Raw genomic sequence first — 26,422 nt, 5'->3', positions numbered from 1 at the left:
TCATCATGCCCATCCTTCAGCCTCCTCCAGGATCATCGCTCGAGAGGCAGTCTCTGTTGTGTTAGACGCTCTCTCGCACACACAAAAGGAAGGGGCACAGCCGAAGTCAAAAGGGGCACGCGCTGGCTGCTCTCCGGTGCCTAGACAGCCAGGAGAGGCAGCGGAGGAGACAATGTGACTGACTGATCGTCGGGTTCCGTGTTCCGTGTGTGTGTGGTGTGTGGTATGTGGTATGCTCTGATCCTCACAGATCTCCCTCTATCTCTCTATGTGGGTTCTGCTGTCTAGACAAGCCGCAGACACAGACACAGATACAGATACAGACAGAGATACAGATACAGACACAACTTTTAATAGACTTATTGTAATTGAGTCACAAAAGCCACTCGATGTCTGTCGATCTGTGGGCTGTGGATATCCATTTCCATTTGCCCTTCAACTCTTCAACTCTTTTCCCTCGAAATTCCAGCTGCCACATTTTGTGGAAAGGTGCTAGCCCTCTTCCCCTTTCTCTCTGATGATCTCTTGATTATTTTGAATGCAATTTTGCGTACATTTTGAATGAAAATTTAATTAAAATTTGTGCAAATGTTTTGCCCATTTTTCCCTTTGTCCTCCGGTCTTCTTCCTTTGTGCCCCGTCATGTGGCATATGTCATGTCATGCATTTTGTCAAGTTTTGACTTGTGCACCTTTTACTTCTCTTTTTTGGTGTGTGGCATCCCAAAAGGGAATATGCGGCACATGTTTGCTCTTTGCCGCATTTTGCTGAATGCCTGGATGGTTTTCCTGGGGTTTTCCCAAGCTAACAAGTTAATTTTCCATATTTTCTTTGGCCCAACTTTCGCCAAGAGTCATCCTCTGTGTGTGTCCCGTGTGTGGTGTGTCCTTTGTGGCTAAGTTTACGACTTGACCCAGAGATGAGTCCCTGCTAATGAGTGGAGGCTCGTCTCGTCTCTTTCTGATGGATATCTGCTCGGGCTTTAAACAGAAATAAAGCACAGACGAAGCTCCACTCCATTCCCCCTCGTAATGAGCGTGTATCCCCCATCCATCCCCCTCCCTCCGTTGTGGGTGGGAGAGACAGGGCCTGGCTGATAATCCTTTTGTATCCGCATTCGCATTCGCATTGTTTGGGATGTTTCACGCAAGAGCAAATCGTAAATGTCAATAGCAGGGTCCTTTCCCAGTGTGTAATCTGCTCCAGGATGGCAGGAGGATGGGAGGATGTGTGTGTGTCCTCCTCCAACCTGACAATTACATTAATTCAAAGCTCACAAAGGTCAGAGTTCGCCCCACACCCCCCAGAGCCAAAGCCAGAAACATTTAAAGACAAATTAATGTGTATTTAAGCTGCTGCCTCCTGCCCCTGCCCCTGCCCCTGCCCCCCCTGAAAAAGCGGAGACTAATTGCCCCAAGGAAAGGCAGAGCCACGGAACTCGTCGAGCTGGAAACACGGAAAATCTCACGCCTTTGTTGATTAATTAATCAAAGTAAATAGTTGCAATGCTCCCCCTCGAACAGGGAAGGGGCGACCCGAACCGAGAGAGACCATCATTAAGCGTAATCTAAACGGCCTATTGATAAGCTTTTTCCACACCTAATTGCTACATTAATTTCCATCGAGAGCCGCAGAGCCGAAGAGCCACAGCCTGGAGGCCACACCAGTGGCCCAGGCGATGGCCACGAGGGCGACGATGTTTAGCTGCTGCTGCCTCCGGGCCACGCCCCTGCCCAGGGCGGGCGTGGGAAAGAGCTCGTCCCAGACGGCATATCGTTCGGAATAGCCAGGCGGACCCATCCGTGTGGCCACATCGTTGTAGAGCATAGCCGTATCGGTGGCATTGCAGGGCGGCCAGTAATCGTGCTCCTCCGCGGGGGATAGAGGTGTGCTGCAAAAGAGGAAGGCATGAGGATAGAGAGTGCTCTTTTTCATAGAGGATATCCCCCGCATACCCTGTTCGTGTAAAGTGCGTAAACCAATTGGTCAAACGCTCCATCATGAAGAGATCCGTGTGATTCTCAGCCATGATGGTGCCGTACCAGAGGCTGGGCATCACGTACTGCAGATCGTCCGCATGCCCCACGCCCAGGGGCAGCTCCTGGTCGTCCGTTGGAGCCGAGAGGCTGCGCTTTCCCACGTAATCCGTTCGCATGTAGTAGACGGGGGTGAAGCGCCTGGCCAGATGGACCAACCGGTGGATGCCATGGCCAATGATGCCATCCGAGAAGATGCTTCCGAATCGCTCGATGTTGTGCGCGGAGATCTCCGAGACGTTGCTCCCCAGATAGAAGTCCTTGAGGCGGCGACTGACGGAGGAGTCGGGCTGGTAGAGGAACAACTCGGGGGCGTACTCCTCGAAACTGGACCCAAGATCGTGCAGCAGAGGATCATTCTCCAAATGAACTAAAAGGGAAAGTCAGTAAGGGATCTAGATTGAAGGATGCCCTCACCATTTGCCGTGTAATCCAATTCGTTGGCCGTAAAACTCACGAGGAGCGGCACTTGGCTGAAGTTTCCCTCCGCCAGGAGCTCCGTGGGATGTCTGGGCAGGAAGTGGCCATCGATCTCGTAGTTCCACTTCATATTCACGAGCTGGAAGGACTCCCAGGCCTTGCAGACCTCCACGATCCGTGTCCAGGCCACGTCGCGCAGACACTGCACCACATCCGCGGCCTCGTACATGGGGCAGCCGACTTCTCGGGCCAGTTTCTGCGTCCAGTAGACATTGTCGATGGCAAAGTGATTCGTGGCGGAGCCACTCATGAGGATGGCCCGATGGAATAGGCCGCGGGAGAGCGGCGATGCCAGGTGTAGGCTCACCGCCATGGATCCGGCACTCATCCCGAAGAGCGTGACGTTCTCCGGGTCTCCCCCGAAGCGGGCGATGTGGTCTCGCACCCACTGCAGGGCCATCACTTGGTCCAAGTATCCGAAATTTCCTGTCACAGTGCTGCCCAGAGGCCGCAGGAATCCCAGGGCCCCCAGGCGATAGTTGAAGGCCACGAAGACCACGTCGTGGTCCAGCAGATACTGCGGCCCCGCCTCGTACAGGCTGTGGCCGCTGCCCAGGACATTGGCCCCCCCATGGATGTACACGATCACGGGCAGCAGCAGCAGAGGCTCCTCCTCGGGGTCCAGGTTCCTCGTGAAAACATTCACCTTGAGGCAGTCCTCGCTCATCAGCAGCGAAATCCCGGGCTGTGGGCACACGAGAGAGTCAGAGGTGGCCTTGAGGACCTCCTCCTGACCCCAGCCAGTGGCTGCCTGGGGAGCGGCGAAACGCAGCTGCCCCACTGGGGGCTGGGCGTAGGGTATGCCGCGGAAGGCGTAGATCGTCTTTCCCTGGAAACTCTGCATCGTAGAGCCCTGAACGCGCCCCAGGGACAGCTCTATCACAGGCGGATCTTGGGCGAAGGACGACCCGATGGCCAGCAGGAGTAGGAGGTGGAGTAGGAGTGGGCAAGGCATTTTCCGAATCGGTTTTCACTGTGGGAAATGTCGAAACACCCGCATGGGAGATCTGCGAGCGCGGAACTGCCGAAAGATTCGCACGGCCTCTGCCTTTGCTTTCGGGAGAGCGAGAGGGAGGGAGAGAAAAGAGTTTGTTTACAGATAAGTTTATACGAAATCGGATCGATTAGAACTAGAACCGAGATTAGCCTTCGTTTGTGGTCTAAGAATAATTCATAGATTAGGAAAACTCTCTTTAATCGACGAGTATTTCTATTCACATTCCCTGACCTTCAGGCTCTCTTTCTCTCTCTGTCTGTCTCTCTCTCTTTAGGCCCTTAATTGCCGCCTGAACTCCAATTCTCAATTGAAACTTATTGCTTCATTCCATTCATCGAGTGATTTGAGAGTTCTGTTCTGTTGCTGTGTGTTGCATGTGGCAGTAGCAGGGGTTTGGCAGCCGTTAGACGGCACACATCACCCTGATTTGCAGGGATCCGTAGACGGGTGGACTGGAGGACGGGTGGAGGGGGGGATCGCAGATCCTACGCCCGCAGATTTTTTAGAGTTTAGTTTTTCTCATGCGGACTGAGATTTAAATTGATTTCCTTATTAATGCACAGAGTACAGCCATCCCTCTTGTAATATTCAATTAAAACGGAACCCACGATGGAACATTCAGTCATTCAGTGCCGTCGTTGATTGATACACTGTGCTCTCCGGAGAGTGGTAATTATTCTGGGATCTATGGGATCTCCTTCTCCCCAGTCGGCGGCAATGATGGTCTCTTTCTCTCTTAATTGTGGCACTGCTTTTGGGTTTTAATTGCGGCAGCCGAAAGCAGGAAATGGCTGGAGTATAGATGCCACCGCAGATTCGTATTCATATTCATATATTCCCCCAGAGATCACAAGGAAAAACATTTTCACACATCGCGGAGTAGCCTCAATTCAATCAGGGACCGAAAACGTTGAAAATTGAAACAATTTGCGACAATCTGCTGCTGCCTCTGTGGCTGCTGCTGTTGCATGGTATTCCGGACACTTGAGTGCTCATATGCACACCGCAGCACCGCAGGAGCCGCAGAGAAGCCTCCGCAGAGGCAGAAGCTTCAGAACCACCCTACGACAGCCATGCCCCCCTATTCCCGATCCCCGAATCGCGATCCTCAACCGGAGACCACTCGAGTTGTTGCAAATATATGAGTGGCCTCTTGACAGACATCGTCGTCGTAGACGTGGCAGTGGCCATGGCCACGGCCGTGACTGTGGCTGTGGATGGAAGCTCAAACTGTGTCTGCCACTTGAGGGTTCTTTGTGTGCGGCTGTTTGTGTGGCAGGCTGCCGCCTCAAGCTTCCTGTGGCTTGATGACGTCGCCGGGGCCGAACAACAGCTTGCAGCAGACATGCAAAATATTCTCACGCATCATCAGTATTCCCTTTCCAGATGTTGTTGTTGTTGCAAGTGGGGCAGGAATGGGCTGTGGGATGGGATTCTGGCACTCCTTGGGGGAGAGCTGATCTACAGCTGAAGGAATCCTGCCAATCCTATGGCGAACTTCCTTCTGTATTAGCCTTCTCCTCTGTGACCTTTCCGGCTACTTTAGGTCTGAGGTCACGCCCTTGGAGGTCGGCCCCCGCCCCACAAACAAAAGGAAATTAAGAGATCGATTACATTTCGAGGCAAATTTAGCTTGCAGCTGCAGCTTCAGTCCTTCTGCCACTAGAAAACCCATAGAATGCCCAGCCATGCAAATTTTAAAGACATTTTCATATTTGACATCCACACGGGATGGAAATGGAAATCGAATGGCAACTGAATCGAGATGAATGAATCAGAAACAGTCGCAGTCTCTCAAGTGACCAACATGCAGGCCTGGCGGCCTCCTTCTTGTGGGTTTTTCTCTCGTTGAATGAACGAAGGAATGACGTGAAAGAAACACCACGCCACGCCCCGTGCTGGGCTGAGCTGAGCTGAGCCCAAATCAAATTCCAAATCCTATTCGCAGAACAATGCCTGAATGCCCGAAGGAAACCCAAGAACAACAGCAAGAACTCATGCAACAATTGCCTGCCTGTGCCTCTGCCGCACGATAAACCACTTGAGTAATCAATCAAAGCGATAGGCAACCCATGGGACCTCGACCTCGTCTTGTAATGAATATTTAAAGATGGAAATTATCGCAATTCAAGGGACAGAAAGGGGGAGGGACTTTGCATAAATGATAGCCGGAACAATAGACCAATATCTCGAGGCTTTGCACACCCTTTGCCCCCGAACCCCCGAACCACCGAAAGTACTAAATATAATGCGATAATTTGAGCACAAAAGTGCCCGATCCGATCCCTTGTTCGGGTCTAATCTCCACTTGGAGGAGAGACCTTATACAAAATATTTCTTGTAATCAATATGGAAATGGAAGTTCCAGAGGAGCGGCAGAGGAGAGGCCTCTCCTCGGCTTGTGAAGACCGCTTCCCTCCGCTGCTCAAGTGAGCAAATGCCACGAATGTGAAACAAAACTAACACAAAAGCCTTCAAGAGTGCTACTATAAGAATACTCTTCGTTGAGAGTATTTCTTACCCTACAGAGTGGCTCTGCCTGCTCCTGTCTCCCCTCCACTTCGCTCCTTCTCTCAGGACATTGTGTGGCATTGTAATGAGAGCGTGCGATGTCTTATTTGCAGTACAAGACGAGGGTTAAGGATAGAGGATCGGGAAAGAGTTCTCTGTGCAATTGTTTCTGTAAATTATTCCCCCTTGTTCCATCTCCCATCCAGAGAGTGTAGAGTGATCCAATCAATGAATTTACGACGATCCCTTTCTGTTAATGGTAGCTCCACAGCGTATTAACAATGTTCATATTTTATAGCTCTAACATGCCAATAAATGCATAAAACTCCTCCTCCCTCTTCCCTCCTACTTCTACAATAAGAATTGATGTGCCCAAGGCCCAGGGCGAACCCTCCCTCAATTGGCGGTAGGTCTACCCCAAAAATTTCAATAAACAAGAAGCTCAGACCCGAAAAAAAGGGCTAAGGGAACCCCTGAAACGGAATGAAATGTAAGTTTCCATCAGCTTAGACGTGGACTGGTCTCCCGATGAATACTACTCGTATTTGCCACTTAATTGAGATTAATTGAAGTTATGTGCCGCCTGCCACTGCCACTGCCTCCTCGTATCTGAACAAACACAAGTTTGCAGCCATTTTGTTTATGACTGCGTTTTATGTGCACACAAAACAGCAACAACAATCGTCGTGGCAGGGAAATATTGTATTATTAATAATTACACAAGAGTCGGAGGAGGCACCCCGAAAATAGTTGTAGAACCCAAAGCCTGAGGCAGAGAGGAAATTTTATTAAATTAAATTGAGTGCGACGGAGTTTCTGTGTCGCTTCAATCGAAGGCCCAGTCCCAATCCCAAAACCCAATGCTAGCCGGAAGCCGGGCATTCAGCAGTCCCAGAGTGCGGCGTATCTTATAGATACATCGACTGCCAGTGCGAGTGAGTGTTGGCTGCATGGCCATGCAAATCAAATGCAAGCCAGCATGCCACACGAGGTGAATGCACTCTGCCACTGCCACTGCCACCGCTGCTGCTGCTTCTAATGTTATGGATCTCCGTTTCCATTTCCATCTCCTGGCTGCCCCTCTAATTGGTAATGGAATGGTGTTTATGGTGCACTTTGTGTGTGGTGTTCGTGTTAATAGTTCTCTCTCTCGCTCGTGCTCTGGTAAAAGTCAAAACTAGACAATTTAAGCTAATTGACATTCAAATGCAGTTGAATAAACTTTTTGAGGGGCAGACACTCCACTCCACTACACTCCGAGAAGAGAAGAGAAGCGAAGCAATGGAATGACTAGACCGAGAGATATGTTATTGGGACTCTAAACTGCCGATTAAACATTCAGTGGCTCTTCTGTACATTCAATGAAGGATTTTAAAGGATCGTTCATCATCTGGCAACCCCATCCCGTCCCAATCCAAGCAAGGGTGCAGTGCAGTGCCGTGCCGTGCCCATCATTTATAAATTGCCGTATCAAATAAAGGCAAACGCTTGAGCAAATCCATTTAATTGCCGCTTCGATGGGCGGTGGACGGGTGCGATGGCTGTGAATCCTTTGATGGCCGTGAAATGCTCTCCTAGCCCCAGCCTCCGCAATCAGAGGCAATCCTCCGGATGTGTTCGCACTCGTGTAAACATGCGTTTGTCATTAGACACACCGGAAATATTGACAGCATTCGACACGCGGCGCACGACCAGGAACAGGGAACAGGAACCAGCTCTTGCCGCTTTTTGTTGCCATTTGATTTTTTAAAATTGCAAAATTTTCAACTTCTCAATTGTTCAGCGAAGTCTCGCGCCCTTGCGCTTGAATAAACAGCATTAGATCTTCGAGGATCGTTCTCCAGTGGATGGACACCGGGACCGCGCTGGGACCCTGGGACCCTGCATCGGGTGGAATGCTTTTCGTTGCACCAAAGAGGGGTGTGCGTCGTGTGTCCTTTGTCAAGGGGCGTCTTTGTTTGGTCTAAAGTGTCGTCGCCGTGTCGGATTGTCGGATTGTCGTGTGTTTTTTCTCTTTTTTGTATTTTTAAGCTGCAAAGTACCTGAGTTTGGGTTTTTTTTTATTCCTGGTTTCCTCGAGAGTCGACTAATTACATTTTATTGCGTGGCACGAATCGCTTTGTCGGGATCCGTGTGGCAAGTGTGAATAATCTGCGCTTTTTTACGGTGTGAAAAATGTGTCCAGCGATCGATCGATCCATTTTCCATTTCCAGAGCCTTGATTGGAGGAACACCAAAGATCTATTTGGGTCAGGATTCTCGGAAGAGGAATATTACTCCCGAATTGTGTTCCAGAATGCCACACGAAATGCCACGCGCTGTGGAACAATCTGCTGCTGCTGCTGCTGTGGCATGGAATGCGATGCGATGCGGGTATCTCACGGATCTATCGCTGGAGTGTGGGAGGAGCGAGGAGATTCCTCTCTAAATATCTCATGTAATCCAATGCCAATGCCATAATTTCCACAAATTTCCACAAACACAAAGCAAATGCAAATATAATGCCGAAAAAATGATGGAAACGTGGGAAAAATATGAAAATATTTTTTGGTGGCTTGTAATCCTTCTCTCTCGTAGGCAGGCGACTGCACAAAGGATGGAAAGGACCCTAGACAATGGACAATTCAGTGTGAAGATAAATATTTTGTTGATGTAAGCCCATTAACATGAACATTAACGTTAACAAGAGACAGGAGACAAGAGAGTCCGAAAAGAAGAGCCCACACCTGACCTGCGACTAGACCTGACCCCCGACCTCCGTTTGTTTGGACAGATTAGAGAGAGAGAGAGAGGGACACAGAGCTACTTAGCGATCGGACAAGCGGTCAAACGATCACTTGTCTGTGCGGGGATCAGTCCATGGAATTGAGTTCCCAAATGTCCGAGTGAGTTCAGAGTTATTCCCCCCGCCCTTCTGCTGGCAACATTTCAATTTTCCCATTTTCCGGGTCCACTACACTATCGCGGGCCCACGATCTCCCTCGCCGCAGGACACTCCACTCGCAGCGCTCCTCGGACGTCGTCGGACGGCGGACGGGACCCATGCGGAGTGTGAATCGTATTATCGCTTTGACTCGATCTCTCTTTGGGTCTCTCTCTCTCTCTTGTCGTTTATGTTGTTTTCTGTTTCATTTATCAGTTTGTGGAAATATCCAACGATCGACCGATGAACAATGAGAAATTATGAGGCTCTTGCTTTAAATCATTTACCATCCATCGGGTTGGTCCTACCATCCTGCTATGATCCGATCCTGCGCTGCTCATTGGCCTTATCGGAATGTAGGGATCTCCATGGCTTTGGGATGAAGGATTTCCCTGTGCCTCTGCCAGTCCGCTCCTCGTTAGTCCTTCGAATGATTCCATATATGCGGTTGTAATTGCGGCCAACAGAGAACTGACTTGTAGCGATTACATGCAGGAAGTTCCAGTTAATTAGCTGCGAATTGTTGTCCGAGATGTGCAATACCCGATAAGCTTCCTCTCCGGGGAGGAAGCTGGTGAAAGCATGCAACTTTCTATTGTAATAATATATGGAGAGGGAGAGGTGGAAGGCACTTAATAATGCAATGAACTGTAAGAACGATTCACTTATTAAGGAATTGTGAAATGGGTATCTTTCATTACGAAAGCCACAGAAGGACAGTTTCCAATGGAGGTACTAGTGTCGAAAGATCTCTTAGCGGCAGTACAAGTCTTCCAGAGTATTCTCTCACATGTTGTGACCCTTCAATAACATATGCCCATCACTCTGACACTCTCTCTAATCCGTTTTCGAAATCCCTTTAGATCCAGAGACAGAGACCAGTTCCAGTTCCAGAGCCTGCTTCTATGGGCGTAACCTTCCCACGAAACCGCAGACGCGGCAGATACTCTGCTGCAGAATGATGGGGTAAGTAATCATTGAATTTACGATGACATTTATGCGTAAATTTTGGTTAGATTTTATGGCCACAGCAATCGCGCGTGAAAGTGAAATGGGGAAAAGAGTTCTCTCTGCGGAATGTGGATGTGGCCCCCGCGGGGAGCGTGTCAAATAAATTTGATTGGAAAGTGATCTCGTAATTGAAACTGAAGAACAGTTAATTTTCGGGCATCATTAAGGGGCCACACCCACCGCATAGGCCAAGGCCCTGGCATGGTCCCTGGTCCCTGTTGCCAGGTAGAGCACCCGCTCCCTCTCCCGCTCGCTCTCAGATCGCATACGAGTATTTATGCAACGTCATGACTTTCTTCCGTGTCAACGCCCCTCGGGCGCACCCTTTCGGCATCGTATCGGCAAGGATGTAATCCTTTTCGGTGCTGCTGCTGCTATCGCGTGCTACGAGGCGTCCGATCTCCTCGGAGATCTTGCAAGAAAGAGCGCCGCATCGCACTGCGGGATGGCTGCTCATTCTTCTCTCGTTCTCGTTCGTGTCATAATTGCATGGCTGTCGGAAGTGTGAAAATTACGGAGTTTCCTTAGTGACAGAGTTACCCTTCCAGTCGACAGTCGCTTAATGATTGTGTTTGTTTGCTTTATCTTTGACTCGAGATCGTAGCTGAAGGAATTTGTGCGTTGCCAGCCAACTCCTTCCTTGCTTCCTTTAAGGCTTCATTCACACTCGTATGCCAGGACTCCTAGTCCTAGGGGTGGCTTGTCGAGTCCTTTCGGTTTTTTGCGTGCTAAATTGTGTGTTTTACGATCTTCCACCGATCTCCTCTTGGAGATAGCGTCCCCATACGGTGATTGCTGTTTCTGTTTCGGTTTTTCCTTTTCTTTTTTTGTGTGCGTTTTTTATGCTTGTATTTTGCAAGCGTTTAATTTTGTACCGTTATCGTTGGTTGGAGATCGTGAGAAGTAGTGCCGTTAGTCGTAGCTACAGGGCCGCGAATACCGAGGACTCCAGAACTCCATTTTGTTGTGCCTCCAATTCTCCAACTCTCATTTCTATCTCTCTCTCTCTCTTGCCCCAAACCTCTGGCTGTGGCATCTGTCATCCTGCCATCCTGCCATCCATTGTGTAGCCAGGTGTACGGCCCCCTACCCCTACCCCCTCCCCTCCCCGCCCAATCCAACAATACAAACAGCTGCCCTCCCCCCTCTACACCCCGCCAGTCATTGTTGAACTCTTTTTATTTTTGTGTGTTTTTGTTTTTGTTGAACTGAAACTTAATTAGCTTTGACTCTGGCTTTGGCTTCGGCCTGGAGAATGGGTAGCAGTGGGGGGCAGTGGGGACTCGGTATCGTGAAATTATCCAGTGGAGCGCACGCTTCCAGGGAACGAGCGCGTGCTGCTGCACTCCGCACCACTCCACTCCACCACACCGCAGGTGCGAGAGCAGGCCAGAACCAACCACTCGTTACTCTCCTCCTGCTCCCCTGCTCCAGCTACAGCCTCAGCTCCATTCTCCATCGCCAGCTGCTTGCCGGCTACCGTCGCCCAATCAAAGGCACTCCGAGTACCCACATAATCATTCCAGTTTTCCGCGAGTGTGTGTATCCATGTGTCCCCGTGTGTGTGTGTGTGTGTCGGATAATTGCGGATAGAAATGGATAAACGACTGACGACCGCCGACTGGAAGGGGCAGCCAATGGCAGCACACGAGCTGCACAGAAGAGAAGCCAAAACAAGAAACCACCCTGCTGCCTGCTGCCTGCTACATGCCGCGTGCTGCTGCCTGCTGCATGCAACCCGAGCCCTCGCTGCTTCGGCCAAAGGGAACTTAACTCCAGTGCGCGGACCAGGTTCCAGCAGTCAATCTTGCGCAGTCGTTGCGAACGGACGTCCACGACGCGCCGCTCTACAGAAAAGAGAACCGCAGAGAAGTGAAGAGAAGGAGAGATTCGATTCGATTCGATTCGTGATCGCTGAGACGAGAATAAAAGTGAAGAATAAATCGAAAAAGTGAAAAAAAATAACGAACTAGAAAACACAGCAAAATGGTGTTGAACGGAATGACCATTCCTATGCCCATGCCCGTGCCCGTGCCCGTGCCAGTGCCCAGTCCTCCGGCCACCAAATCCCGTGTCCAGATCGACTGGGACATCAATGACTCAAAGATGCCGACGGTAGCGGAGTTTGACGAGTTCAACGACTGGGCGAATGGCCACTGTCGCCTCATCTACGGCCACCAGAGCGACGAGGCCCGGAAGCACGCCAGCGGCTGGGCCATGCGCAACACCAACAACCACAACGTGAACATCCTGAAGAAGAGCTGCCTCGGGGTGCTCCTCTGCAGCGCCAAGTGCAAGCTCCCCAACGGAGCCAGCGTCCACCTGCGGCCCGCCATCTGCGACAAGGCGCGACGCAAGCAGCAGGGCAAACAGTGCCCCAATAGGTAAGTCGGGGATCGGAGAATCCAACGCCCCCTCAATCCCAGTCGCTAACTGCTTCGTCTTTTTGTTGTGGATGTGCAGAAACTGCAACGGACGGCTGGAGATCCAGGCCTGCCGCGGCCACTGCGGCTACCCCGTCACGCACTTCTGGCGGCGGGACGGCAACGGCATATACTTCCAGGCGAAGGGCACCCACGACCATCCGCGGCCCGAGGCCAAGGGCTCCACGGAGGCGCGTCGCCTGCTCGCCGGCGGCAGACGCGTCCGCAGCCTGGCCGTGATGCTGGCACGGGATGCGGCCCTCAGCGATAAGCTCTGCAGCCTGCGGCCCAGCAAGCGACAGGCCAAGACACAGCTCCTCCAGGAGACGGGCAGCAAGCGGAAGAGGATGGAGGTGCCGCAGGCGCCCAGTCAGGAGCTCCAGGGAGCCACAGCCACCACCGCCGCCTATCTGTCCACATGCACTCCCATTCCCAGCTTGAAGTTCGACCAGCAGAGCGGCTATCCGGCGGGCAATGGCAGCCAGTGGTGTGGAGGGGATCTGTGCACCACCTACGCAGGAAAGCAGGAGGCCGGAGCAGGCGCCTACGACAATGGGATGTACAACGGCTACAGCATGTTGCACTCCCCGCTCTCCTCCCACAGCTCCACCGGCAGCTACTACCAGGAGAACCTCCAGCAGCACCAGCACCAGCAGCAGCAACAGCATCAAGTGCAGTTGCAGCTTCCCTCCGTCCAGGAGACGATGAATGTCAACTACGAGCCCGCGATGCCCGCCAGCTATCCGTGTGGCATGCCCCTGTACGAGAGCTGCGACGACACCTCCAGTCTCACAAGCAGCAGCGGCTACAGCTCCGAGGACTACAGCTACTTGAATGGGTATCATCTGCCTGGATCGGGATCGGGACTGGGATCTGGATCCCTGGATGTCAGCGGAGGAGCAGTCAGCGGCCACAATCCCTCCGCCCAGGATAGCTTCTATACGACCAGCTCCGAGATCTTCAGTGTCTTCGAGTCCACGCTGAACGATGCGGGGGTGTTCTACGACGAGGCAGCCGCCTACCAGCAGACGAGCTACCACCAGCAGCAGCAACAGCAGCAGCACCAGCAGCAGGACGCAGCAGCGGACTACTACTACAGCAACACGGGAGTGGACAACGTGTGGAACATACAGATGGACGCCGCGAGTGCGTACCATCCGAGCACAGCAGGAGCGGGAGCAGCGCCAACGGATCCCATCTATTGCTAGGGGATCCATGGATCCATCTCCCACTGGATCACCCACCCCCCACCAACTCAAGTGTTGTCCTTGTTCTAGTCTGTAATTGATTTCTATCCACCATTCGGTTCTGTTTGTTGGTTCTATTATTATTATTCTATGAAGATTGAATGTTTTCTTAGTCACTTAGTCACTTGTTTCCTCCCCTCCCCCCAGAGCTACTCCAAAGTTTAGGCCTAAGTATCTGCATCTCTAAGTATCTGCATTCCGTGCATAAGTATCTCGTAGATATACCCGTAAATATTATCGTAGCACATTAAGGATTATCAAGCGACATCGCCCACCTATTTATTGTATTTGTACTCTCGTATGAGCCTTTGCGTAGTAATAAAACAATTTTTGAGGAAACCCCATCGATCGACTGACTGATTGATTGATTGCAAAATTGATGACACAAATAGGCTGGGTTGAAGAAAAGTTAAACGGAGAATTTATTGGTATTTTGCGATTATCCGTACTATTCTAGAACATCATTCTGTGTCGGTTCGGCTGGCCCTGCTATTGGTGTCAGCGGCGGCACCTCCGCGAACCTGTGGATGTTCGCAAAGAGGAAGCTGTAATATGTATATTGGTTGCGGAATACGCGCTCTATCGACTGGTTGAAGCGGACGGTAGCACGCAGACTCAGTGTCACGAAAGAGACAAATCTGATCCGCCTGTATTCATCTTGCGGAATTCCAGCTGCTTCGTCGGGCTCCAACGCCTCTGGCGGAACATCCACATCGACAAGATCAACGCTGACGACCAAGCGCTCTCCGTCGCCAGCGGACCCAATGTCTATTGGCCTCTGCCTCATGGCTTCAGAGACCGAGGACAGGAGGAATCCCAGCAGACTTTGGTATGTCAGAGGATTTCGAAAGGGGAACAGTGGAAGCCTCGACGCAAACTCCTCCATCGGGAGACCTCGAGGAGCTCTGCGCAACTCCTCAATCACGTAGCTGATGACGTCCCGCAGATCTTGCAGGATCTCGCGGAGAACGGCCTGCATTGTCCTGTGGCTGTCTCTGGCCGCGCGGCAGACATCGTGGACGAACCTCTTGAGGTGTGCCCTCTTGCGGCCTTCCCTTTCGCGGGCCGCCTTAAAAGTCGAAGCTTCGCGCTGGATTCGTGCCTGCTCCTGTAGCCAAATGACTGAACTTTGTGGTCGTCGGAAATCATCGGAATCCAACGACATGGCGGAGTCCTCGAGAAGACCTTGTCTGTGCCGTGTTGCACGGCCACGACCACGTTCCGGTGCATAGTTCTGTAATGTTCGTTAATGCATTTGATGTTTTTTGTGCAAACTATAGTTTTGTAATAGAATGATGTTCTCCGAATGTAAGGAAGACAGACGATGGATTCCAAGGCTTACTTTCTGGGGTAAAAACTCTTTGAAAATGATCGAAACTCGTAGAGCAGAATGTTGTGGAGAAAAAGAGGCAGATATATCGACAGATAACTCTTTGTTTGGGATCCCCCTCTGCCGCTTCCTTTGCATCTGAAGAGTGCTAATATTTGCATGTAATCGCATCTAATCCCAAACTGAAGAGAGAGGAGAGATCTCCATTAGTGTGCAAAAACAACAATCAGCATTAACAAATTGGCACCGTATCCGTATCCTCGTATCCTCGAATCCTGCATTCGAAATGAGTTTGCGAATCCTTTGGCGAGTGAAACCTCAACCCTGGCAAAAGTCGGAATTTGGCAATGGGTTCATTCAGTCAGTCATTCCTTCATTCACGCGCATATTGAATTACACCCGACGGACAATGGGATCAGCGTCAATAAATTTGCATAATACTCATCGCTCGTACCTTTGCGCCCTTCCCCTGCACCCAGTCCCTCCTCTGCAGGATAACACGAAATGTGCAACGGCAGAGTCAGAGTCAGCGACGACGACGACGACGACTCCCCGACTTCATTAGCATTCAGGGCTAATCAAACACTCCACGGAGGAGGAGGAGGAGGATGAGGCGGAGAAAGGAGAGCGCACGGAGGCTGCCTCGACAGGAAGCACACGCTCTCTGTGTCTCTCCTGATTTATGGCTGGAAATTACCATAAATGAAATCAAAACATTTTAAATGTTTTCATTTGGCGAAGGGCCTCGTCGGGGGGTTCATTACGCTATCCATACGCTTTATATGCAAATACAATTTGAAACAAAGTCATTCCACTCAATGCTGCTCGGTATCTGTGAGCGCGAGTGCGAGTGTGCGAATATCCTTGAAGGTCGCACGCGTCCGCCTGCCAGTGGCAGCAGCACAGTAGCTGTGGCACACGCTTTTTCCCAAACATGACAACCACGAGTAATGGGCGTTTTGTTTATGGTCGCTCTCAAACCCCCATTAGGGTTGAGCTCTCGAGAGCACAACCCCTTCCCCTACCCTCTTCAATCGCCTGGCAATCGACCTTTTTTTATAATTTTAATTATTTATAATCGGTTTAAAAAAAAAGAAACAAAATCATAGAATAGAAATCTAAATAATGGAGTGGCGCTTGACAGGAGCTCAGCCTTTTGTCGCGAGTCGCGACCCGTGACCCTTGATTGCTGGTGGAAAATGCCAAATCGGGAAATTGGAAATTCAATTTTAAATATACATAATTTTATTCGAATGTTTTAACCTCTGTGATTGAAGGGGAGGCAAGAGTAGGCAGAATTTGTAGTATATTGGTTCAATGAACGTTCTTTATCCCCTGGCATTGGCTCTCTCCCGCTGATTGATAGTCAGAGGTCTTCGGAGGTCCTTCAGTCAGTCAATCGCTTCGCTACCAGCATTGAAATTGAAAGTGAAATCGAATGACAGTTGATCTTCAAGAGTGTGACTTTTCGGGTGACTCTTCACACTTCATCGGTAGATTAGATCAGAGGATCTGCAGGAGCCGCAGCTGCAGTTGTGGGGAAAAACGATTAACTATTTATTTTATACGAGCAATATGTGCCACATAAAACGTCAACGTCAAAGGCCTTGCCCCGAGTGTTGCCACAATAAAGCGTACCCGACAATGTGGCAAAATCTCATCCGAACCTATTTAGGAGTGTCCACTTCAAAGGACACGTTACACAAAGGGAGCGAGCGCTCACCCAACGCCTCTCATCGCAACAAATGAGGCGCGTTTAATGCGGCTTCAATGACTCCTTGGCCTGGCCTGGCCCTCGCCTCCGAGTAAACGACCTGAAAAATGCGAGCGACATGCGTGTCCCGCAAACACAGCAAATTGTGCGGTCGGTCGGTCTGATCTGTCTGTCTGTTTATTGCACTTTCGGTGTAATCGTCGTTGGGGTGGGTCACCGTGAAAAATGTCCCTGCAAACAATGAGAGCAGCAGCAGCAGCAAGGATATCAATTGAAAGCATTCAAGAAGGATCTTCGTAGATAAGTGGAGACCATGCGAGGAGGGATCGCATTCTATTGCTCTCCATAACCATAAGCTTAATGCTGTGAAAACTAATAATAAATAATTATTAAACAAATAAGTGTCATACAAGACAGCTTTGATATAGCCATAGCAGCCACCTGTCGTCATAGGTGTCGTTTACAAACTACATACATTTCAGCTTTTGTTCAATGACAAATTTATATGTTACATGGCGACGATCTTTTGTCAGAGTGTCCTTCGATAGTTTTCAAACTTAGCGCCAGTTCGGCCTTCAAGCCATTTCATACTCACTTACGTTACCACTGTTTTTTCTTGACCATTTTGGCTTAAAGCATGTTTTAGACACAATATAAAAAAAGGAGTACTTAAACACAGCTAATCTTGTAGAAAATCGATCGAGATATATATACAAAACACTCATAATATACATGGTTAAGTTAGGTTAGGTTAACCCGGACGGCCCTCAGCGGGGCCACGCATAGGCCAATCTGGCCCTTAGTTATCCGGATAGGGGGGTGTATGAACCGTCGCGGGAGTGTTTATGTGGTTTTAAAGTCCCCGAGAATCGAGGTGGTTTTAGCATAGGCCAGCAGTTCCTGTGGCGTCCTTTTGGAGGCATCTTCCAGTGATGCCAGCACTGGGGCGCCCAGGTATCTCCTCCTTGCCCTTGACAGAGCCGGACAGTAGCAGATGAGATGTTCCAGGGTTTCGAGAGCCCCATGTTCATCACATTTCCTACAACTGTCTCTGTTGGTGATGCCTAGCTTTGCTGCATGTGCAGCAGCCAGACAGTGACCTGTAAGTATTCCCACTAGCAATCTACAGTCCTTTCGTGGTAGGTATACATGAATATGTCTAAAAAATGTCAATTTGAGAAAAGGTCTTTATTAGTTACGTTTTATCTTCATATCAATATTTATACTTTAATATAAAATTAACAAAATAGGGTATACAAAGGACTATACTACGGCTTACACGCAATAGTCAGCATTATTCAATGGAATATCAAAATTGAGCAATTTCCTTTTTCGTTTGTTTTGATTGACCTATTTCGCTACTTGTTTTTTGTTTGACTTATTTCGCTAAAACCTCTTTTTACGCAAAATGCAATAAAAGCAAGTATTAAGCATACACCAGTTAAATAGAAAATTGATTCATCAATCGTATAAAATTATGATGGCATGGCTAAATGTTCTATATAGATGGTAATATTGCACGGAATATCAAAAACGAGGAATATGTATGTAAAATAGAACGTGAATTTGTCAGTATATTTACGGTATATTTTTCCAATTAGACGATATATTTTGGTATGTTTGTGACTGTCGGACGGTATATTTCAACGATAATCCGCGATAGCCGCGGTCACAGCTGTCAAACCACCGATAGTGGCGCCTTTTCGACTATATGCAACAAGTTTGTTAAATAAGTTTTCTAAATAACGGGGCAAGTGTAAAGTGCAGTGCCACCTCGAGATAATTAAGCATAAAGTGAAGCAATCGTGAGAAACACGATCCGAGTACTATACGAGAAAAGAGTGTGCAATGTCGGCAACGAGAATCCTGAGTGCCGTTGGCCAAATTTCGAGGCAGCAATTGTTGCAGAATAGATGCAGCAGAGGTAGGCAATACCGTTTCCAGATCGAATGAATGTGTAATAATGTAAGAAGTGGAGCCCCAATGGTAGAGAAACGCACCCACCCGGAGGGGAGAGGAGAGAGCTGCTGCCCCGCCGATGAGCCGCACAACTGGACTTTGAACTTTGTACTCGGTCTCCCTTGACGTAGCTGATTTTGCGTGTGTGTGTGTCTGTCTGCTTGTTGCGGGGGCCTCTTATGAGAGCTGTGTGACGATAATCTGCCAGCAGCGATTTGATTCTCTGCCCTGTTCACCCCTTTGCAGCCCTCCCCGCCGCATCCCTACTCCAGCGCCTCCGTCTAATGTCCACAAATCCCGCTCCGGCTGTAGCCAAGGCGGGGGCCAACAAGCATCTGCACACGAAGGTGGTCAATGGAGTGCTGGTCATCAGGTTCGACTCCCCCAACGTGAAGGTCAACTCCCTGGGCAGCGAAGTAAGCGACGAATTCGAGCGTGTGATCAAGGACCTCGAGACGAATCCTGCTGTCAACTCTGCCGTCCTCATCTCCGGCAAACCGGGATGCTTTGTAGCTGGCGCTGACATTGGGATGCTTGAAGCCTGCCAGACGGCGGAGGAGGCGACACTCATCTCACACGGCGCCCAGCTGATGTTCGACCGCATGGAACGCAGCCGCAAGCCAATCGTGGCCGCCATCAACGGTGTGTGCCTGGGCGGAGGTCTGGAGCTGGCCCTCGCCTGCCACTACCGCATCGCCACCAAGGACAGCAAGACCAAGCTGGGACTGCCCGAGGTGATGCTGGGTCTCCTACCCGGCGGCGGCGGCACTGTGCGTCTGCCCAAGCTCACGTCGGTGCCCACTGCCCTGGACATGGAGCTGACGGGCAAGCAGGTGCGCGCCGACCGGGCCAAGCGCCTGGGCATCGTCGATTTGCTGGTGGATCCCCTCGGTCCTGGCCTGCAGCCCGCCGAACAGAACACCATGGAATACCTGGAGAAGACTGCTGTGGAGGTGGCCAAGGATTTGGCCAGCGGTAAACTTCGCGTAAGATATGCCCGGCCTTATCCAGTCGAAATTCATTATATGTATAACCGAATCCGCGTGTAGGTGAATCGCGAGAAGACTGGTCTGGTCAACAAACTGCAATCCCTGGTCATGGATACGGAGTTTGTGAAGAACAAGATCTTCGACACTGCCCGGAAGCAGGTGATGAGAGCCTCGAACGGTCTCTATCCCGCTCCCCTGAAGGTGAAACACATCTTCCTAATCTTCCTATTTCGCATAGCTAACTGTTGCTTCATCCGCTTCATTAGATCCTCGATGTGATACGTGCCGGCGTGGACAAGGGTTCCGATGCAGGCTACGAAGCGGAGCGCAAGGGTTTCGGCGAACTCTCGGCCACACCGGAGTCCAAAGGTCTCATCTCCCTCTTCCGCGGCCAGACCGAGTGCAAAAAGAACCGCTTTGGCAAGCCAGAGCGTCAGGCTAAGACGGTCGGCGTGCTGGGAGCTGGACTAATGGGCGCTGGCATTGTGCAGGTGTCCGTCGACAAGGGCTACCAGGTGGTGATGAAGGATGCCACCGATGCAGGCCTGGCACGCGGCATTGGCCAAGTGCAAAAGGGCCTGGAGACGGCCGTGAAGCGCAAGCGCATCTCTGCCCTGGATCGTGACCAGACGCTGGCCAATCTGCGTCCCACCCTCGACTACAACGATTTTAGGAACGCCGACATCGTGATCGAGGCCGTCTTCGAGGACATCAACATCAAGCACCGTGTGATCAAGGAGCTGGAGGCCGTCGTGCCCGCCCACTGCGTGATCGCGACCAACACCAGCGCCATTCCCATCACCAAGATTGCCGCCGGCAGCTCCAGGCCCGAGAAGGTTGTGGGCATGCACTATTTCTCGCCCGTGGACAAGATGCAGCTGCTTGAGATCATCACGCACCCGGGCACCTCCAAGGACACCGTGGCCCAGGCCGTGGCCGTTGGCCTCAAGCAGGGCAAGGTTGTCATCACCGTGGGCGACGGTCCCGGCTTCTACACCACCCGCATCCTCGCCACCATGCTGTCGGAGGCCATAAGGTTAGTCTGCCGTGTGATTCCTTGAGACAACTCTCACGTCCCGTTTTCAGACTGCTGCAGGAGGGCGTGGACCCCAAGGATCTGGACCAGTACACGAAGAAGTTCGGATTCCCGGTGGGCGCTGCCACGTTGGCCGACGAGGTCGGTATCGATGTGGGCTCCCACATTGCCGTGGATCTGGCCAAGGCCTTCGGCGAGCGCATTTCCGGCGGAAATCTGGAGGTGATGTCAGACCTGGTGCTGGCCGGCTTCCTGGGCCGCAAATCGGGCAAGGGCATCTTCCTGTACGGTGACCAGCGTAAGGGCAGCCGTCCAGTGAACAACGATGCTCTGGAGATAATCAAGCAGAAGTATACGCTGGTCTCAAAGGGCGCCAACTCCCCCGAGGATCTGACCCTGCGCATGGTCTCGCGCTTCATTAACGAGGCTGTGCTCTGCCTGGAGGAGAAGATCCTTGACAGTCCGCTGGAGGGCGATGTGGGCGCTGTCTTTGGCCTGGGCTTCCCCCCATTCTCCGGCGGTCCCTTCCGCTGGGTGGACCAGTACGGAGCCGGCAAGCTGGTCGGCAAGATGCAGTCGTACGCCGACCTGTACGGAGCCCCCTTCAAGCCCGCCCAAACCCTGCTCGACATGGCCAAGGATACTTCAAAGAAGTTCTACCCAAAGACTGGTTCCTCAAAGTTGTAAACGATCCCCGACCCAGCCCCCAGCCCCAGGCCCACGAAGGCCAACGAAAATTAGATTAGGTTTTAGCTAACATTGGGAGCCACCGTCACCAAAAAGGAGGATGGAGGGCTTCCTTTTGCATTTCCCTACGCAAGGAACTTCTTGTACGAGTAGCATGTGGACTCGCAGTCCCAGTCGCCCCAAGGGCATGGCCATTGTTGAAGTTTCAATTAAAGATTAATATCGTGTACTTTTTTCATACTCACATTTGACGATTTATTTGACACAGCAGTGGTTACTTTATCTCTGACTCAACACGGAACACTTTGTACATCGATGCTAGAACTCTATATATATGTATATGCTGTAATATGCGACGACGTGTTCTTGCCGCATATACACACCCTATATACAGAGGCTATACAGGTGGGGCACGGCTTCCCCTTCTTAGAACTACATATATCCTATATCCTAATCCTTACTCATTGAGCGCACACAACACATGGACAGTGAGCGGACTGGAGCGGTCGTCTCTTCCTCCACTCCAATCCAGTTATTAGCTACTAACTAAACAAATTGGCCTACATCTAGTTAGTGACTAGTGACGTTCTACTTGCGCCAGTCCCGCCCTGAGCTCCGGCGCTGCTGCCTGCCCGCCGTGCTGTTTAGGGATCCCCCGCCGTTAGTGCTGCTCCCGCCACTGCCGTTGACCACGCATCCTCCTCCGTTGTAGCGCTCCGGTCCGGGATAGCGAGCCACGACATCGTCGATGAGCTCCAGGATCCCGATCTTGAACTTGCGACGCTGCTGCGGCGTCAGTGCCGCAATGTCCGGCAGAACGCTGCGGAAGAACTCCATGTCCGCCAGCTCTGCGACGCTCAGTCCCCCATAGAAATTTGCCCCGCCGTTCGCCATCGTGCTGGTGGCCTCGCACTCCGTCTTGATCCGCTTGGCGCTGCCCGGCTCGAACTGGTGCTGGTGGCTGTGGTGGTGGTGGTGGTGGCCGTCCATCGGATGTGGCAGCGAGTGCGGGTGGTAGTGCAGCGGTGGCGGCGTGCCGCGACCTCCATCGTTGTAAATCAAGTTTGGGCCCGACTCCGCCAGCTGCACGTCCGGAATGAAATTCTGCATGCTGTCCGCACTGGCCGTATCGCTCCGGGCGGGCGAACTTCCGCGCGGTTGATGATGACTCGTGGGCGTGGCTGGGGCACCCCGCTGCAGGTTAAGGGTGCTGGCAACGGCGGGGTCGAAGGCGTCGATGGTCTCCTCATCGTCGTTCTCCGACATCGAGTGCTTCAGCTCCATGACCTCTCCACTGTTGTTGTTGTTATTGTTGCTGGCGGTGGAGCAGTACATGTGCTCCTCGTGCGGATGCGTCAGGGGCAGCGTATGTTGGGGACGCTGCGGCTGTTGCTGGTTCAGGTGCTGATGCTGCTGGGAGAGATGGAAGAGCGTGGCCAGGCTGCTGTTGCCGTCCAACGAATTGCGCGTAGACTTGAGGAAGGGCAGCAGGAAGGCCATGTGCTCTGTAAGGTAGTAGGGCTTGTGCTGTGGCTCCGATCCGCTCTGCTGTTTGATGTAGCGCGAGAGGCAGGCGCGCAGGTTGCGCCACCGCTCCTTGCAGTGAATGACTGGCGGGTGGAGAGGGGAGTGTTTCCAATTAGTTTCCATAGAGCTTGGATGCTTTTTTGCTAGCCACTCACCACTTTCACGGGTTTCCTTCGAGATCAGCACCCACGACTTTTCCTGGTTGTCCCTAGAATATCAGAGGATCGTTACAGTGTTTTCCACAGTGGGATATGGGATATCTCCACCTCCTCCTCTCACTCACCTGTTGCGGTACTCGGGCACCTTCTTGTCGTAGAGGCACTTGTGGGTGCGCACCAGATTGACGAACCTGATGTTAAAGTCCTCGTCCGCCTGCATGACGCGATTCGTGGATCCAATGTTCGCTGGACTATTACCGTTGTGACTGCTGTAGACAGAGGCTCCTTCCTGTGCCCTCTCCTCGCTGTCGTTGTGGTTGCTGCTGTTATTGTTATTGTTGGTGCTGCTGCTGCTGCGCGTTGAGGTTGTCATATTCAATGTTCTGGTGGGATACTATCCTGTGCAGGAAAGATGTAAAATGGGAAAAGATATTAGACATCTGGGAAGACATCCTATAAGACATATTTATTCGCAGACGGAATGTACGTTAAGCCAATGGCAAACAAACAACCGAAAGCAAACAAAGAGAGAGAATTCTCGTCTTTTTGCCTCGTTCCGTTTCGTGTCGTTTCGATTCGTTTCGATTCGTTTTGTTCGTGTCATATGTTTGTGTTGTTTTCGTCTCTCCTGGGCACTGCCTCTCCCTCCCCCTCATCTGCTCTGTGGCTGCTGTCCCAGCAGCTTTCAAGCGATAGAGCTTTCTGCTGCTACACTCTCAGAGAGCATTACAGTACCATATGCCATAAACTTCCCTGAGCAGGTCTCTCCGTGTCTAACACTGTACTCATGTGAACAATCGGAGAAGGGTATCAAATGCGTCGTCAACCAACGCTAGCCCTTCTTTCTTGTTACACGTACATACACTCCCCGACACTTGAAAAAGACACACTAAAATGTACACTTTAGGCACCAATATTTCCGGCAAAGCCAAAGAAAACGGTGAATTTGAATTTTCCTCAAATCTCGATTCAATTTAGCATAACTTAAGAATAATAGCAATATTCATCAAAGTAGATTGAGGAAAAAAATTTAATTGACATACATACATAACTCAAATTTCCGTTCTCAAAAAATGCGACACTTGAATACGACATTCACATTGAAAAATTTATTATTTTGGATATCGCGACCGGACATCGAATAAATTCTCAAAAATCATTTTAGTGTACATTTTAGTGCGTCGTATTCAAGTGTCGGGGAGTGTATGTATGAGTAAGTATTTTTTTGTGAAACTTAATAAAACATTATGGTTGGTGTTGCTTTTGTTGTTGTTGTTTTAGTAGTTGCTAGTATTTTCAGTACAGTTTTGTTTTTGCAAGCTGGAAAACAGCAAGAGAGAACAACAACGATGACGGCGCTGGCAACATTGTTTACTCTTCATATGAAAATTATTATTCTTGTTGTTATTGCTTCTCCAAGTTCTTTCCGCTTTGCCAGCTCTGTCGACTTGAAAGCTTTGCCAGTTTCACTGATAAGAGCAGCAGCAGGAGCAGCAGAAGAAGAAACAACAACAACAGCATACACATTTTCTGTTGTAATGCCGTAAAGAAAAAACATGTTAAGCAAATGCTGCACCCAGCTGTGTGCGAATACGATTCCCATTTGCTTGGCCGTATCGTTATTCGCAATGCACTCAGAAAGTGATTCGCAGAGAGCGACTACCTGTTTCGATTCTAATCAAAGCCCGCTCATTCGGCTGAGGTTTTAAGCGCCTCTCTCTCTCTGTCTCTCATTCTCGCTCTCCCCCGCTCTGAGTGATTGACTAACCGTTTTCCCGCCACTTTCAGCACCTTGCGGCGCCTAAGCGCGACCACCAGTTTAGTCCAGAAACAACGTGCGCACAATGGGATGATTTGGCTATGGAGCAGATTAAAATGAAAGTGATGAGAGCAGTACAGTGGGGTGAAAAGCAAACAGAGGTAAGTGTTGCCAAATGAAACACTTTCATTCCACTGTGCGATTGGTGTGGGGTATTGTTGTGTTGTTTTGCCGTCATAATTATTATCAACGAACATCATCATCATCATTGCGAACGTTGCGCGCGTGTTTGGTTCTACTTGTTGTTCTTGTTGTTGCTTGAAATGTTATGTGTTTAAGCAGCGAGGTGATAGAATGGCGGAGGGGGTGGGGAATGGCTGGAGGATTGGGGGGAGAGCGTAAACAGCAGAAAACTAACACTGCTTTAGCAATATTTATTGTACTATTACGTATATTTAACATAAACATACATGTGCACGAGCAGTTGTGTGTGTGTGTGTGTGTGTGTGTGTTTGTAAACTCTGAGAAATGTTTATATATTAACAACAAAAACAAAAGTAGAAGCAGCGGGAAGCGGAGAGCGCAGGCAGTGCCTCGAAAAAGTACAGCTACAGCTATAGAACGTACAAAAAACAAGAAGAAGACCGAAACAGAAATCGAAATCCAAACAACAACAGCGGAATAATATCGCACACACAAAATACATATTTCTAAAGCTAACAAAACTTGCAGAAATCCCCGGCGGTTCCCTTCACAGCTCTTCTCCATCTCGCGCTCTCTCTCTCTCGCTCTTTCTTGGCTCCATGGCCCAGTGACAGCAACAGCAAGCAATAACTTTTGTTAGATAGAACAACAGCAACAACAAGAGCAGCAGAAGCAGCACTAGCAGAGGGAGCAACAAAAGAGACACATAGATACGAAGCCACACACACACACACACGTAGATATAGACAGGGAGCAGCAACAATATGGCTTATCGGGGGAATGATGCTCATTGAAACAGTTTCTTGGAGAAGAAGGAGATTTCACTTGGATTTTGCTAACGTTTGTTATACCTTTTGGTGTTGTCTCTTTGCAGGGACTTGATGTGCAGAACGTTTTCCAAAATCTGTTTTCGAATGGCGCCAGACACAAGAAAAAACGGCGCCAAAAACTATTTCGTTGCTCCTCCCGCGAATGCGAATGCGACCGGACCGCAACAACAGCTACGGGAACGGGAACGGATTCAAGTCAATTCGACTGACGTAACGTACAAAAATGTTGAGTTTGAAATTTGTGCGCTCGGGCGCGCTGCTCCACGGCGGCAACGGTGGCAGTAGTCGGTTGTGTCGATGTCGTATGTTTCACGTCCAAAAGCGACTAAAACACACAGATACGCGAGCGGCGGGGCCATGGGCGAAAAGTATCTATCGGCAACGTAGAACACACAGAGGCAACAACAAAACCAACGTCCAACGAGCGGCGAGCAAACAGAGAACAACAACGCACAAAAACCCTGCTCTCTGTCGCACACACACTGCCACACGAACCAACACACATACACAAACACAACTGCACACGCAGAGGAGCAGGCAACTGTTTTTATTGTTGCTTTTGTTGCTGACGAACAACAAATAATACAAACAATGCACACAG

The 26,422-nt window shown here is 50.4% G+C and overlaps 4 protein-coding genes and 1 long non-coding RNA gene across 6 annotated transcripts in view; 3 read left to right on the top strand and 2 right to left on the bottom strand.

Annotated features, from left to right (window-relative positions):
* Positions 1-9,932, top strand: part of LOC117189074 — a 60,723-nt gene extending 50,791 nt beyond the window's left edge. The window contains exon 3 of the long non-coding RNA XR_004473144.1: positions 9,811-9,932. This is a non-coding gene — a long non-coding RNA (uncharacterized LOC117189074). The remainder of the gene's footprint in view (positions 1-9,810) is intronic.
* On the bottom strand, positions 1,370-3,565 carry LOC108161789 (esterase E4). Its single transcript, XM_017296138.2, has 3 exons — positions 2,454-3,565; positions 1,956-2,406; positions 1,370-1,891 (listed from the first exon to the last, which is right to left on the bottom strand). Exons 1-3 carry the CDS (start codon positions 3,469-3,471, stop codon positions 1,612-1,614), a joined length of 1,749 nt encoding a protein of 582 aa, XP_017151627.1. The 5' UTR covers positions 3,472-3,565; the 3' UTR covers positions 1,370-1,611.
* A 1,808-nt stretch (positions 9,933-11,740) lies between the features above and the next one.
* LOC108161790 (transcription factor glial cells missing) lies at positions 11,741-13,974 on the top strand. Its single transcript, XM_017296139.2, has 2 exons — positions 11,741-12,342; positions 12,422-13,974. Exons 1-2 carry the CDS (start codon positions 11,945-11,947, stop codon positions 13,587-13,589), a joined length of 1,566 nt encoding a protein of 521 aa, XP_017151628.1. The 5' UTR covers positions 11,741-11,944; the 3' UTR covers positions 13,590-13,974.
* Positions 13,975-18,335: 4,361 nt separating this feature from the next.
* On the top strand, positions 18,336-21,583 carry LOC108161786 (trifunctional enzyme subunit alpha, mitochondrial). Its single transcript, XM_017296133.2, has 5 exons — positions 18,336-18,596; positions 18,878-19,617; positions 19,681-19,821; positions 19,887-20,656; positions 20,707-21,583. Exons 1-5 carry the CDS (start codon positions 18,521-18,523, stop codon positions 21,341-21,343), a joined length of 2,364 nt encoding a protein of 787 aa, XP_017151622.1. The 5' UTR covers positions 18,336-18,520; the 3' UTR covers positions 21,344-21,583.
* Positions 21,571-25,927, bottom strand: LOC108161791. 2 transcript variants are annotated; one of them, XM_017296140.2, is made up of 4 exons: positions 25,843-25,927; positions 23,154-23,427; positions 23,026-23,078; positions 21,571-22,953 (listed from the first exon to the last, which is right to left on the bottom strand). In XM_017296140.2, exons 2-4 carry the CDS (start codon positions 23,399-23,401, stop codon positions 21,932-21,934), a joined length of 1,323 nt encoding a protein of 440 aa, XP_017151629.1. In that variant the 5' UTR covers positions 23,402-23,427; positions 25,843-25,927; the 3' UTR covers positions 21,571-21,931. The 2 variants fall into 2 exon arrangements, with proteins under 2 accessions (XP_017151629.1, XP_017151630.1); XM_017296141.2 differs by having other exon boundaries at positions 23,154-23,422; positions 25,843-25,923.
* Between the last annotated feature and the right edge of the window lie 495 nt (positions 25,928-26,422).

The sequence above is a fragment of the Drosophila miranda genome, chromosome 4, assembly GCF_003369915.1.
Source record: "Drosophila miranda strain MSH22 chromosome 4, D.miranda_PacBio2.1, whole genome shotgun sequence".
NCBI lineage: Eukaryota > Metazoa > Arthropoda > Insecta > Diptera > Drosophilidae > Drosophila > Drosophila miranda.
The sequence above is the reverse complement of the archived record's forward strand: the minus strand, read 5'-3'. Positions and strand labels throughout refer to the sequence as shown.

Coding starts and splice junctions, on each gene's coding strand:
- LOC108161789 (XM_017296138.2), bottom strand. CDS start 3,471: ATGCCTTGCCCACTCCTACTCCACCTCCTACTCCTGCTGGCCATCGGG. Junction 2,407..2,453: donor ATTGGATTACACGGCAAATG/GTGAGGGCATCC, acceptor TTTCCCTTTTAG/TTCATTTGGAGAATGATCCT. Junction 1,892..1,955: donor ACGCACTTTACACGAACAGG/GTATGCGGGGGA, acceptor CCTCTTTTGCAG/CACACCTCTATCCCCCGCGG.
- LOC108161790 (XM_017296139.2), top strand. CDS start 11,945: ATGGTGTTGAACGGAATGACCATTCCTATGCCCATGCCCGTGCCCGTG. Junction 12,343..12,421: donor GGCAAACAGTGCCCCAATAG/GTAAGTCGGGGA, acceptor GTGGATGTGCAG/AAACTGCAACGGACGGCTGG.
- LOC108161786 (XM_017296133.2), top strand. CDS start 18,521: ATGTCGGCAACGAGAATCCTGAGTGCCGTTGGCCAAATTTCGAGGCAG. Junction 18,597..18,877: donor GCAGAATAGATGCAGCAGAG/GTAGGCAATACC, acceptor ACCCCTTTGCAG/CCCTCCCCGCCGCATCCCTA. Junction 19,822..19,886: donor TCTATCCCGCTCCCCTGAAG/GTGAAACACATC, acceptor CCGCTTCATTAG/ATCCTCGATGTGATACGTGC.
- LOC108161791 (XM_017296140.2), bottom strand. CDS start 23,401: ATGACAACCTCAACGCGCAGCAGCAGCAGCACCAACAATAACAATAAC. Junction 23,079..23,153: donor GTGCCCGAGTACCGCAACAG/GTGAGTGAGAGG, acceptor CTGATATTCTAG/GGACAACCAGGAAAAGTCGT. Junction 22,954..23,025: donor GAAGGAAACCCGTGAAAGTG/GTGAGTGGCTAG, acceptor TCCACCCGCCAG/TCATTCACTGCAAGGAGCGG.